At 40.1% G+C, this 14598-nt stretch overlaps 1 protein-coding gene across 3 annotated transcripts in view; it reads left to right on the forward strand.

Annotated features, from left to right (window-relative positions):
• Positions 1 to 14598, forward strand: part of zcchc7 (zinc finger, CCHC domain containing 7) — a 118799-nt gene that overhangs the window by 47890 nt on the left and 56311 nt on the right. For all 3 annotated transcript variants that reach the window (XM_069191647.1, XM_069191654.1, XM_069191650.1), the window contains 2 exons: positions 10761 to 10798; positions 12586 to 12711. In XM_069191647.1, coding sequence (XP_069047748.1) covers positions 10761 to 10798; positions 12586 to 12711 — 164 coding nt within the window. The remainder of the gene's footprint in view (positions 1 to 10760; positions 10799 to 12585; positions 12712 to 14598) is intronic.

Consider the following 14598-nt stretch of genomic DNA (forward strand, 5'->3'; position numbering starts at 1 on the left):
CCGTTGTTATGTATAGCCTTGCTAATCCTTCTGTGTTTGAGCTGTATCAAACATCACCTTTCTTGGGAGCAGTTAGTCCACTCTTCCGCTTTCTTTGTCAAAAGAGCTGCCTTAATAGGAGAAGTCAACAGGGGAGGACAAAAAGGGATTGAAATCTGTGTTTAATCAGGGTCAGAGGGGAGGTGTGCGGAGTGACGGGCCCACAGTCACACCGGCCTTTGATGCGTGCCGGCGCAGATGGGCCCACCTCGCCAAGCGAGCCGGGGGAGAAAGCGAGCCCCCCCCCCCAAGAGAAAGCTATTGTACTACAGCATCGTTACACTTGAAGAGGGTTGTCAGGGGTAACTGCCAAGTATTGCCAGCTTTGTGTGATCGCTAGCCTGTGCGCCTCTCTCCCAGCACCCAGTCCTTCACTCCGCCTTTCCCTCTCTCCTGCTTTCTTCTTTTTTTTCCCTCCTGCTCTTCCTTTCGCCCCTCCCCTCGTGGAATATTCTGATTCGACCGCGGGGCCGACTCCCTTTACCGACCGCATTGCATCACACTCACTTTCTACCTTGGCTGACTTTGTTTTTTTTTTGGCAGATGTTGCACTGCAACACTCGTGCCCTCACTTCAGAAGCCCTTGGTGCTGCTGTGCCAGCAGTCGAACGAGGGAGATGAGCCCGGTGGCCTTCTCTCCTTTCTGACGTTTCATCCGTTCCAGTATCATGTCTATCTTGGTACGTGCGAGACGAGACCCAGACCTTCCTGTAGCGAAATCAAATGAACTTTGCGTTGTGAGGTTCTGGCAGAAATACTTTCTTTTCTTGTTGGCAGCTTTCTTACACGGAGCGCAGCAAAACACGCGCACACATGGTCTAAATTAAGCAGCACAAACCCGCTTGATGTATGTTCACAGGATGCTACATCTCAGAGCAAGGGTGGTGGGGAAGGTCCAACAGTAGATGAGTGCGGAAGACACAGTTAATATTGTCCTCCTCGCAGAACTTCCAAGACTCCTCCAGGTGTCCTGATCTGCTGCTTCTGTTTTGCAGGCTTCTCCAACAAATTCTCTAACCTCCTCTTCCCTTTACTTTCTTGTGTCTTGGGTGAAATCATTCTGTGATATAATCATATATTACATCATACAGTTTATATATGTATATGTGTGGGTTTGGGGCTTTTGACCTTGTATCACCCGTGTTAGTGTCTTATTATGAGTTCTGGAGCCATTTTACTCTGCTCTCCTCCTCACTGATAGCTGGTGTGTGGTGAGCATTCTGGCGCACTATGGCTGCCGTCACATCATCCAGGTGGGGCTGCACATTGGTGGTGGTGGAGGGGAGTCCCCATTACCTGTAAAGCGCTTTGAGTTGAGTGTCCAGAAAAGCACTATATAAGTGTAAGCAGTTATTATTATTATTATTATTATTATTATTATTATTATTATTATTTTAAATATTGCTGGACAGTTGCATTTTCTCCGTCTCATGGCATTTTTACTGCCACGGCAACCCTTTTCTATTTTTAAAAGAAGTTTTAAAGCGAATGTTTTGCGTGACTTAAATGTATATACAGACCCGTTAATGATATAAAAGCTTGTGGAAAAAACATTTCTCAAGGGGAAATGTTTCACTTTCATTTTGTACCAGTCCCATAGGTATTTATACAATGGCATGGATGAAAACACAGGGAGACGTGTTAAAATTCGCCTTAGGAGCTTTAGGCTGGTGTAAAAATTACACAGAGAAGGCGGAAATAATGAAGTGTTTTAACTATTTTGATACATCTCAGTGCAGCCATTGATGTTGGGTTTTGTACAGGTGCCTGCTCTTTGTACAACCTGGAATTGTACCATGTTTTTGTTTCTTTCCCATTGTGAGGTTTTTTAACTAATAGGGTTTGTTTTTTTGAGTGAGGAAAATCTTCTTATTCCTCCGTGAGAACATCCGTTGCTGTTGCTAGGTAGTGGCAGAAATGTATGCCAGTATATCTGCGGCCTGACTGATTTGGTTGTTGTAATGTTACTCCTTGAAATGAAGGAACATGTTTTTGCCATGAGATTAATCCAACAGTATTGGGCTTATGCTGTAATGTGCTCAGCTTTCTCTAGAGCACATGAGGAATGTGGCACGGTAAAGCTTTCTGGTTTTTATTTCTGTCAGCCATGTGTATTTCATAATTTGCTTCCCTTGAGATTGTTGTGTTATTTTCATGTTGTTAAACGTACGAAAAACAAGTAGCTTTTAACTTTCTGCGAGGCTCTAGATCCCAAGCAGATCGCTCTCTCTGAGGCTAATCGGATAAAAGCTCCCAGCTGGAATGCCGGCTTACAGACTGGGAGTACTGGGTTCAAATCCAAATTTCAGTGCCTGCTCACCAGTGCCAGTAGGCTGTTTTGGGGTTGCTCTGGGAAGGGTCAGGCTGGGTAAACAGGGTTTTCCGTTATCAGCCAAAAAAAGAATCTGCTCACTAGCAATAACTTCATGCCATTCTGCCAGTTTTCCAGGAAGCAGTGAGCACGGAGATTCTGCATCAAGGGGTATATCACCTGGGTAACCTGCCTATACAGCATGACTTTCTGGATTTCCTCCCCGAACCAGTGTGTCTTTAATTCTAATGAGAGTATAGCCTTAGTGTGGGGTTAAGGTGTAATACTTGAGCATGAGAAGTATCACTAAAAACGTTTTCACAATATGGGTCTGGTGAAATAAGTTCAAGCTCGTTAAACCCACTCGCCCTTCCCATTAACCCAGTGTATAAGATCAGTTGATAATGTGCTAGGCATATGCACGAATATATATTTTTTAAATTGGTTCTTAAAGCTATAATCTGTTCTTTTGAATTTCTCGTCACCTTTCTTTAACTTCCGCTCCTGGTCACTATTGCGTCGAGATCTCTGTATAAGCACCGGTGGTTATTTCCATCCTCCACTCCACGTCTGCTACTAGCACTGTTACTCTTACATGATCGATGTACGTCACGACCACACTGCCAGCTTCAGTTGACATGTCCCGGAGAAGATCAAGGGTAAACAAAGCAACAAGGCCCCCTCTTCAAAGCAGCACTGTCTGCCTCGGCCCTGGGACCTGATTGACAGCTCAGGGACAGCAGTTGCACTGAAAAACTGAACTTGCGTAAAGCAAATTTAAATAAATGAGGGACCTGATGATTAGAGCAGAGCAGGCGGAATCTCGCAGCCTCAAGGAGACGTGGCATCGTTGCCGGGCCCTGGGCTTGGGGGCCAGAGCAGGCCTCAGCCCCACAGTGAGAGGGGGTGCGGTCAGTCTGAGAAGAAGACATTGTGGCCCTCTCACTCTCGCCCCTTCCTTCTGTTACTTCCTTTCCCACCATTTTTTTTTTTGGTTCCTGTCTCCATGCCTGTGTACCCCTCAGTCTTTCTTTTCTTCCCCACCCTCCTCCTCTTTTGAACCTGGAGGCAAGGTTTGGCTGTGCGGAGATACTCCAAAGTTGAGGTGGTCTTTCTAAAAAATAACAGGTCTTGAATAGTTAACTCCTCTGCTCCTCTTTTTCCAGTCTCCCCACTCCCTCTCTCACAAACCCCCACCACCACCACTCTTTCTCTCTTCTCCCCCTTTCTCTTCCTCTGCGTCCCCCCCAGAGAGCTACCGTTCATGGTTAATTAGCCGCATGTACACAGACATTCTGTTTCTGCGGGTACTGGGGACGGCTGCCTCCGCAAAACCAGGTTTTTTCCAGCTCAGGCTATTAGTCAGTTGGAATTCATTAGTTGCTCCCGTCTTGCGATTGACGAATTGGCATTCGAGAGTTTTTACAACTCTCTCGTTCCGTTAATTAGCGTACCTAGGAGACACGCAGGTAGCATCTGTCACTGGCGCACTGAGGCTCCGTGCCACAGCGCTCCTGTGCCTCAGAAGCATTCTTTTGTGCGACACCTCAGCCTCCGAATCCTGCGCCACATACCTCTAGTTGTGTGCCTGCATGGCGTCAGTTTGGATCGTCTGGGCTGACCTTGAAAACCATCCCCCCTTTTCTCTCTTCTCTCTTCTGTAGGATGTCAGTTTTGTGAAAACCTCTCTGTATGTTTGCTTCAGGAGCCACTTCTCATGTCCTGCAGTGTTAGAGGTTTTGCACTACCAGTGATTGAAAGAACCAGTCTGATTTCCTGATCCCATCCCAGACTCTCTGTGCACATTGAAAACCAGTTTCACGCTGGATCACACGCTGTGCTGCGCACCGGCACTCTGCCTTGCTTATTGTGCTTATTTAAACCCTCAGGCTGTGAAGAAAAAGGTCAGTGACACACTCCATCAGATGCAAATTGAAAATTGGAACACATGAAAAGGGGCATGGTACTTTTTCGAAAATGTCTGAACACCTGTTCAACTCATATTGAAATATGCAGGATAAGATCCTAAATTCACATTCAAATGTACAAACCCTGATTTTGCAGAGCTTAGTGAAATTGAATAAACATGCTTGTGCTCTGAAATTAATCTTCCTCATAAGACTGAGAATAGATGTGAGGATGGAAGTCTACAGTCCATGTGGCCCGTGTGATTATATCTTTCCTAGTCTTCATGCTGAATAGCCTTTTCAAACAGCTCAAAAACCCAAAAAAAGTATTCTAATTGAAAAGTATTACTATGGTCTAGAGCACCAAAGAACTTAACAGAAAAGAGCCCCTGATGTCTAAGAAAGTCATATTATTTTCACAAAAGTATATCTGTTGAACAACAATGAAAAAGACTAGATATTTTAAATTGTCAGGTATCCAAAAGTGGATGCCTCGTGGTGTGGCTTTTTAATTCTACGCAAGTGAGATATAATTCATTGGAGAAGTGTGTGATTCATGATCTCACAGCCTCTCCTCAGTTTTACAGAGTGGCTCTCAGCCTATTACAGCATTTGAATCAGGTACTCATACAATAAGAAGTCTTGATTTTGTTTTTTTTATTTTTAATGGAACAATTGGAGTGACAATTCATAGACTACTAGACTATTACCACACTAAATCAATCCTCATCCATATTGAAATTTCTCATTTATATAAATCAATTTTACAGATAAAAATGTATCAAATTAAGTTCACATATAACATCTGCAAATGGTAAAATATACAATGTATGGTATTTAAAAATATATAATATATAGTATTATATGTATAAAATAATATGCAAATTAAAAAAAGAAAAAGCACTAAGAACAGAAACAAATATAGACTTTAAACTGCTTGTCACTGGCCAGATTGTGGGGTTTTTAATGATATGTAGTGTCCAAGTATCTTTCTGTCTCCTGCGCTCTGGTGTTTCTCTCTGAATTCCTCTTCTCTGCACAGTGAATTTGGAGTATGCAACTGTGTACCCATCCTCCCATCTGTAACACAAACCTGTTTCCCTCTGTGAGCGAAAGGCAGATAACCTGAAAGTCTCTTCTCCTCTGTGGCTATGGTGATTCGGCAGAGTGGAGCTGAAATCTTTTCTGAGATGAAGAGTGACGTTTGAAAGCTTAAACACCCTCTTCTTTGACCCTGCTGCCGGGTCTGGCCCTCTCTTGAATTTTTCTGCATGTCCCCTAGGAGTGCCGGGGACACATTAGTCCTGTTGTTCCTCCACTGGAAGGTCACACAGTTTGATGACATTAAAGTTGGACACGTGCCTGATGACGGTCTGTAATATGCTTCAAGTCTCTATTTCTAAGGGCCACACTCACGGTGGAATGGGGGTGGGTGAGCTTAGGTCACCATTAACAGTACTTTGCATAAGACATGCAAGATTCCCTGAACCTTTTTAAATACTTTAAATATGATGGCTCTGAAGCACAGATAGTGGGGAGGGGGGGACAATTCTGCAATAAAACCTGTATGACGAATTCAGTTTTAAAGGATAAGAGCCTTCCAGCTTATTCCGTTGTCATTCTTTTTTAATAGCGTTTGTGCAGCTTTGCCCAGGGGGACTGGAGATTTTCCGTGCAGGTGCTCTGGGGAAGAGCTGTTCTCTCCTCAGCGCACTCCCCGGTGCGCTGTTTCTCCACACATCTCATCGGCCCCAGAGGCAGCACTGGCAGGAGTCGCAGGAATCCAAACGGCCGTGTCTGTTTTATTTGAACAAGCAGGGCAGCCCTGTTCAGGGTGCGAGTCTCTAAAACCAGCTGTTCACTACAGAACGGTTTATACCAGATCTGTTCTCATCTGTTTGACAGTGAGTTAAGGAATTCATTTGAGTTTACAGTGCCAGCTAACCCTAACTTACTGTACATGGGACATACAATGTTCAGGCCTTACAGGTTTGTTTTTTTTATACATTTTAGCAATTTCTTTGCCCAGCTGCTGTTGTGAATAAATAACAGTCAGAGTTTCTACCTGTGTTATATGAATAATGGAAATGCTACATGATATAAACGCGAGAACAGATACTTCAAATAAGCATCTTAGATTTAGTTCACTTCATACTAGCCTGGCGCTAGAAATCAAAACAGTGTGAAGCTCAATAAATTGTGGGGGGTGTTTTGATTACTGGAAAGTTAATCTTCTGCAGTTAGAGGAATTTTTGTGTCTTGTCACACCCTTACAGCACCTAACTATGAGCCGAGGTTAGCGTGAAAGATGCTCTTGTCAAGTAGGGCTAAAGGCTTTTTAATTAAAAATAAAACTGCCCTGCTTGGCTTTTATTTTTCCCAAAAGATTGAGGCTTTTGTACAGCTCATGGAAACACACAATGAGAAGAATTTTCAAATAATACGAAACCCATGTTGCTTCCAGCGCCACATCCGCACAAATGCAAAGAAAAATACCAGACTGTTTGGTGCAGACAGCAGGCTTCTGCACTCTGCCTCCAGTGTCGAATCCGTCTCTTTCTGCAGTGGAGCTGCAGGGCCACAGACACGAAGGCCTGTGGCCAGAATCCCTGAGGGTTCAAGCACAGCTGTGTACGTACCTTTAAAAAAAAAAAGATCTCCCCTGAGGCCTTACCATCTGAAAAAAGAAACTGTCCCGCTCTCGGTGTCTTAGGACAACTGAACAGAATTTAGTCTTTTCTGCCTTCTCTTGATTTGTCTGTGCAGTTGCCTTAATTTTTACACATTGCTCAAATAGAGCCTCTTTAGCCCTTGTTGAAATGTCCCCCTGGTGTGGAAGGACAAGCTCAAAACCTTCAGGTTCATCTTGAACCACAGTTGTACCGTAGGTCGCTGAAAAATGTGGCTTGACAGTAAAAGGACAGCTCTTGCCTTATTATGTAGAAAATTAGATTGAAACCCAGAGCAGTATAATCACTCCCAGCTCCAGATTAGTTTTTCTGGTTTTCTGGGCGGAAGTGCAGTCACACAGTTTATTCCTTGGTGTTTACTGAATACATCGAAAAAGTTTCCAGATTGTGCTTTCAATAGCTGAACGAAGTCTGATGGAGCCTTTTTTTTCCCCATGAAGCCCGTTTTAAATTACTCCAAGCACAGCAGGCCTAAGGCTTTATTAGCTTTATTGGTCACTTGATAGACGATGGTTCATGTTACTTTTAGCAAAATTTCATAATGGCCTTTTAGCCTAGAATCATCTTAAAATGAAATTCTTGGTAAAAATAAATCATCAGGAATATCCACATACACTGTAAATGCATTGTTTTTTACTTTCAGTAATTTTTATTATTTCATGTGAGGAAAGTGTTTCATGGGGTTTTGTGAGGGACTTGAAATTTGTATTCCCCTTCTCTCACAAGAGACAGAGATGTCTTCAGTGTGAGCTCGAGGTATCTGCTGAGCCCAGTGCAGTTTCTAGGCAGCAGTGCCCCTAGTGGTCATGGCTGGACTCTTGCATTTGGAAACCTTGGGCGTCTTTTTCAGATCTAAGAAACAGTCTGAAAAATCCATTCTAAATAGTGAAGAGATGACCCATGCAACATAAGAAAACTGCTAGCTCTAAAATAAAGGATGAAGCAAGGGATAAAAAAAATAGGAATGAAGGAAGGGTGTCTTTTATTTTAAGACCTTTTTAAATTATATGTGAAATATTCAAAGAAACACCGGTAAATGATGGAATATACTTAAGTAAAGCTGTAAATATGTAAAAAAGTGTAGATATTTTTAATAGGAGATTTTTGACAAGTCTGGGACAAAGGTCTGTGTTTCTCCTTGGAGTACAAGGTGTGGAGAATTTTCTCTTTGGACAATTCTTGATTTTTTTTTCTTTTGATGGCTTAATCAGTGCAATACTGATGAAATATTTTGTATATTATATTGTACATAATACATACGCAAGGTGGTAGTTAAAATAGGTAAAATAGATGTTGTTGTTCATCAATTTGACTGATAGTTTTATTTGTGACTTAATTATTTTAATTACTTTTACAAGTTTTTTATTATGAACTCACAGTTAAGTGTAAAAATTCAGACTCACCTCTTTAGAGTCTTGTGAGAGAGGAACTTGCAGAATATTGGTTAAAATTGAGAAATAATACAGTTTGTGCATAGAAAAACTGTTTTTATGTAATTTTCACATTCACAGCTACTCTAGCAAAGAGAAATGGTTTGATGCACTGAAGAATTTTGTATTCATGTTCATGAGATTAATAGGACAACTGCATTATAATATACCATACTGTACATTTTAATTTTGGATAGTTCCATGCATACATTAGATAATATTGGGAAAAAAACATGTTGTGTGTCCAACCCAGTGAATTTCAAGTGATTCTAAGTATTAGGAAATATTCAAGTAAGTTTCAGATTGTAAATGTTTACATCATTGACCCAGAAGGGTAGACTTTTGCTCATTTTATTAAAAACAAAATACTTAGATGTAGTTTCCAGTTTTGCTTTTGTGCCATAAAAGGTGTTTATTATAGCAAAAATGCTTGTTTTGATTGTCACAATACAAGTGTTTTCAGTTATATATGTATAAATGTCTATGATCAACAGAGACCGATGGAGTCCTCTGTGTCCTTTCCATTATAGTTTAACAATACCATACTTGCATGTAGCTTTAAATCATGTCACTTAGATAACAGTGGCTCCACAGAAAGAGCCCACATCTCTCTCTACTGCTTTAAAAAAATTAAGTGAACTCACAAAACACCCTTTAAAGCACAGCCAATGCAACCTTAAGTCCTTCAGAACTGTTCTTAAACATTTAATTCTACTAACAGGAAAACTCAAAACTTCCATCTAATCTCTTAAAGGCTTCACAGATTTATTCCAAGAACTAGTGCCTATGACCTGTCATATCTTACTTATTACTCAAGAGAGGCAGCAGAGTACAGTGTTATGCTTAGTTATGCATTTAATACAGAGGTAGACCACAGCGGTGCTGAAAATGGCTTGTAATGAAGCTGTTCTGCAGGTGAGGTTCTTCATAGGATGTTGCTACTGCAACCAAGATGACTGTTCAGTTTGATTTATAGAAAGGTAATGAAATGTGCTCTCCTGTTTGTATGTAATCCATGCATTTTGATAGCAACAATAAAATAGTCAAAGCATCGAATAACCCATTTGGACCAATACTGTGCTAATAGAAATGCCTCTTTTCTTTTTGTTTTTTGAATTGCTGTACATTGTGCCCTGTGGTATTTGCTATACACTGGAGTGTGGAAAAGTCAGCAGTTTCTTTATTACTTGGAATGATTTTTAGTCATATCTTTCAGATATTTAAAACAATGAAATGTGATCATTCCATGAGATAGCTTTCCATCTGAAGACTCAGCATTGTAACATCCAGTACTGTGGCATTTATCAAATTAAATGTTGTTTTTGTGAAGGGTGTTTTTTCTTTTATTGTTTTTGTAACGTTTCTCACTTCATATCCATCTGACTATTTTGCTTTCATTTTTGAGTATTCCCAGCTTTGCAGATCTGTTAATGTCTTGATGTCTTCATTCGTCACAGCATTTTGCCAAATTGGCTGTTAGTATGTTAGCTATTAGTGGCAATTGTCCTGCTACACATAAGAACTGTAAGAACAATTACAAACAAGAGGAGGTCATTAGCATCATGTATCTGGTAGGAAATTAGTAGCAAGTTGACCATTGATCTCATTCAGACATTGCTTGAAAAAAGCCAGGGATCAATCAGCTTCCACTTGAATCAAGAATCAGTCAGCTTCAGCAACAGGTCTAGGTAGTTTATTCCATACTCCTTGGGGTAAAGAAGTGTCTCCTGTTGTCAGTTTTACATACACTTCCACATAGTTTCTGATTGTGTTGTGTTCACTATACATTCTGGGTTGTGTTCACTATACATTCTGAAGAAGTCCGCTAGGTTGGTTTTGTCCCTGCCTTCAAGACTTTGAATACTTTCTTCAAGTCCCCAAGTGGTTTTCTCTGTTCAAGGCTGATAATGCTCAGTTCCTTCAGCCTGTCTTCTGTTGGACATTCCCAGACGCAGCAATGTTTTTACTAGTACATTTCGCAATTTTAATATATCCATTGATTTAAATTCTGCACCTTTAATGATACATATAATTAAATTTATTTATAGCTTTATTGCATTTTTCCTCATGTGTTTTTTTCCATAAAGCCTCTTTTAACCTCCTCATTTTGTATAGTTTATATATTTTATCTACCTGCATGCTAAACTCAGCTTAACAAAGGCTTCTAGGTGTTTGCCAGGTCTTGAATGTTATCAAAACCTTTTTTCATCTTATTTGCTGTTTCTACAATATTTACTAATACAACAGATGTGTATTTGGGTGGGATGATGTAGTCAAGGATTTATTTTACTTATTCACTACTACAGATGTGTAGTGGTTTATTTCCTCCACATGTCTGTGTTAAATGTATCCATTGTTTAGCTCTTGTTGTTTTCTTTTACAGGTGAAGACAACTGGACCATTTCTGACAAAGATATCGAGGTATTCTGAACATTCTCTTCTCTCTATCAATGTTTGTTTGATTTTAGTCCATCCCAAAGATGATGCTAAATAAAGCATGAAACATAAAAATCACAGCTTTGCCAGGTGAAGGTCTTGCAGGAGGAATTTTAAGGATTTCTGCTTTGTCGATATATTTTCTGAAAGTCATGATAAAATTCTAAAGGTACTCATCCTGAAAGATGCGAAAGGATTTCAGAGTGTTGGTGCAAATATTGTTAACCAGTAAAAGGATTTGCTCTGCTGTTTAATTACCTTTTTTTCTGAGATGACTCTCCAGATTCTTTTCGTTCCCAATGAATAAATTAACTAGCAACAACCCATCCACGCTGCCAGTAGAGAATCGCACGTAGCCCATGTAGGAACACATACTGTACCCACACTAAAGAAGTCAACTAAGCAACTGCCTCTCTCTCTGAAAATGTAAAAATCTACCTTTCCTTTCTTCTTTCAGTCACATTACATGAGTTTGTGATTTAACCTCATATTCTTTTCTGTTTTGGCAACAGTTTGGGGTCAGGGTGAAGAGAAATTGAGTTAGATCTCATTGGTATTAAAAGTCACGTGGCTACCTCTTAACAACAAAAATAATTGCTTAGGTCTGTGGTTCTTTCTTTCAACCCATAAAAGGTTGAATGCGATGTTTGCTTGGTTTGAGCCTTGTACCAATTTCTGTTTCAGAAGTCTCCTTATTTAGGTGTGTTGCACATAATTTAATTGATAGGACCCCTGCAGTAAGAAGCACAAAGGCTCTTTGTGAGAGTGTCTGACGCTGTGTCATTACCACCTTTGTCTGTTCATCATCAGTTCTCAGCTGATCACCTGTCAGTTGTTGCTTAGTCACAAATAAGCGAAGAATGCTGAGGAGAGACAACTTTTATGCTCTCTTTATGCTCAAGCTGTTGGAATAATGCTTGAAATTTTATTTCTATTTTTGCTTGAAATAGGGTATTTTTGAACCTCAGGCCTGAGTACAGGAACAAAGTAAGCAGGAAGTCCAAACAAGGAAGTGAATCAATTAAAGGCATCAGTTTAACACTGCTGATTAATACTGTGACAGCTACCAGTAGAGACAGTGTTCCCACTGGACACCAGGTCTGGGAACTACTGGCTTTGACAGTAATTGTTACTTTGATCCACAGGCCATCACAAACTACAAACCAGGTACAAAATGGTCAGTGTGATTTGGGTGAAAGAAGAAGACTGATAAAATTGAATGCCATCAGAAAAATCCTGTAGATCTCTTTGCTTGTTTTTTTTTTTTACATCGTTTGTCTTTGGTATGCTGCTGTATATTCTGGAGCTCAGTTTTTGGTGGTGGAGAAGCGTTCGATCAAGCCTCCCTCCCCTTGTCCGTACAAAATTGTCCTGCATCGAGCAGAAGTTTGCTTATGGTCTCAAAAAGCAAAAGCACTTTGCCCTCTGTCCAAATGTAAAGCAAGAGAAATGAATGTGAAAAAGATCCACTTCTGTATTTCAGCTGAGGAACATTAGGAAGGAAACTCATTTGCATTCATTTTTCAAGCTCAAAATGAGAAAACATGAAACAAGGATATGGGATAATGTCAGCAAATAGGAATACTAGTAATGAAAGGACTTTAAGCTATTCCTTTGTTATTATTTTATTTATTGAAACTAACACAATAAATAAATAAATAAATAAATAAATAAATAAATAAATAAATACGTACTGTTAATCTCTTTTCTGGGATTTTTGGTGTTTAAATGTGTGCGTGTGATTATTTCATTTTCTCTCTAACCCTTTCCAGGCTCAGATATGCAATAAGAGAGACAGACTACGGAGTGTAAACCGCTACTACAAGCCAAACAAGAACGTGACCTGCCGGAGCTGTGGGAAAAATGGGCATCTGTCCAAAAACTGCCCCACCCCCAAGGTAAACCAGTGTGCTGGAGTGCCCCCCACAGCCCCACACGCCAAGCGGCTGTTCGTCTCTCGCTTTTTCTTGAAATGTGTGGAGAGCAGTGAGTACCAAGCGGCTCACTTTTCTGTGAAGCACCGCATTTTAGGTTTAAACAACTTTAAATTATAAGAATACTATCGTTCTCCCTGTTTTATAAGTCATTACATCTCATCCATAAAGTATGCAGTCATCAGATAAATGTTAAAATAATATATATATATTTTTAATTGACATTACATGTGTGCAAATGCTACTACTGTATGTTTTTGCTTTTAACCCAGTTGTTGTTAGCGCACATTAATTTCAATCGGTGAATTGTGTTCACATTAAAGGGGAGTAATTGAAATGAGAAAAAACAAAAGCACACCATGTAGGAATTCTCAATAGGAGGGTCAGGCCTTGCCTGACGTGGAAAAAATTGGGAGTTTTCTTTTCTTACCTGCAATTAAGGCAAAGGGGTACATTTTTTGTAGACTGGCAAAGCTTGAAAATGAACAAGAAAACCTGAAAATGTTCCGAAAATGAAAAATCGAGTGAGGAAACAGCAAGGGGTCAGAAGAACACATTGTCACCAGGCGCTTTGCAGAGACTGGTAGCAAATTGATATGGAGTTTTATTAGCTTCTGCATTAGAAGAGATAAGAAGAGATGCATAAGGAAAATGTGTAATATCCACACTGAGGTCATATGAAAGGGCTCATGCCTCAGGCTTGAGAGACAGTATTACAGGGTCACAATGACCACGGTGGTTATTTTACACCAGCTAGTTCTCCATAGTGACACCCTCTCGCTCACACTTCACTGAGGACATTTCTTAATTCCCAGTTGTTCTGTTCTGTTGTTGTAATGTAAACCATTTACTTGCTGAACTTCCAAAAAATGGCACCTGTGTTTTCATTTGTATCTGTTGTTATTGTGCCTTTCTGCCTTTGTGTCAGTTATCAGGCACTCCAGTTTCTTTATTTTGGTCAGATTCAGTTGTCTTCCCTCTGTAGGGTAAATGAGTCTTTTAAGTGTTGATGCAGACATAAAATTAGCAAGCTGTCTGGTTCAGGTGTTAATGATGTAATCCTGAATTAAACAAGGGCAACTGCCCAGCCACTCCGTTGTTGTCATTTACTTTATTACTTTTTAATCACAAGCGAATCTCTCTGTAATTGGTTCCAATTCATTAAACAGCCGATATATGAAAATAAAATTAATCTTACTCTATATGGCAAAAATGCTGCTTTGTCTGCTGCTTTACAGGAGATTTAAAAGTCTTACTAATGGTAACTGCATATTCAAAACCAAGAACACTGGCAATAAGTAATGAACAATAATGAAAAGTGTTGCATTGTCCTATATTAGTGAGAAACTCCACAGTTTTGCCTTGCACACCTTTTAAAGTGTCCCCTGTCCTCATGTCATTCTGCTCTGAGTGCAGGTTTTGACCCTTGTTTCTGAGCTCACAATACATATGATTTTTTTTCCCATCATTCAGTCATTCAGGAAATTCTTTGTGTTCAAACGTTGTATTTTATTCTGTTGACAAATTCTTGTGTCATAATGAATGAAGGGGCTCTCTTGAAACTGTGTTAATAATGACGTACTTTAGATTAAAAACAACAAGGCAGAAAATATTATGAGGTTTAAAAAAAATGAAACAGCATGCACAATTCGGAAAGCAGCAGGAATATTGATTTGACAGGCTGCTCTACACAACCCCTGCCGACACAAGACAGGTCTGTGATAAGTGCTCCAAAGTAATGTATTGAGTCTTGATTTAAACAGGATCTACAAATACTTGATTATTTCACTTTATTTCTTCATGACACACGTAGCCTGTGGGTAATGTTTTTCTCCTGGGCCACTGAATAAA

Source organism: Lepisosteus oculatus, chromosome 1 (assembly GCF_040954835.1).
Source record: "Lepisosteus oculatus isolate fLepOcu1 chromosome 1, fLepOcu1.hap2, whole genome shotgun sequence".
NCBI classification, from domain to species: Eukaryota; Metazoa; Chordata; class Actinopteri; order Semionotiformes; family Lepisosteidae; genus Lepisosteus; species Lepisosteus oculatus.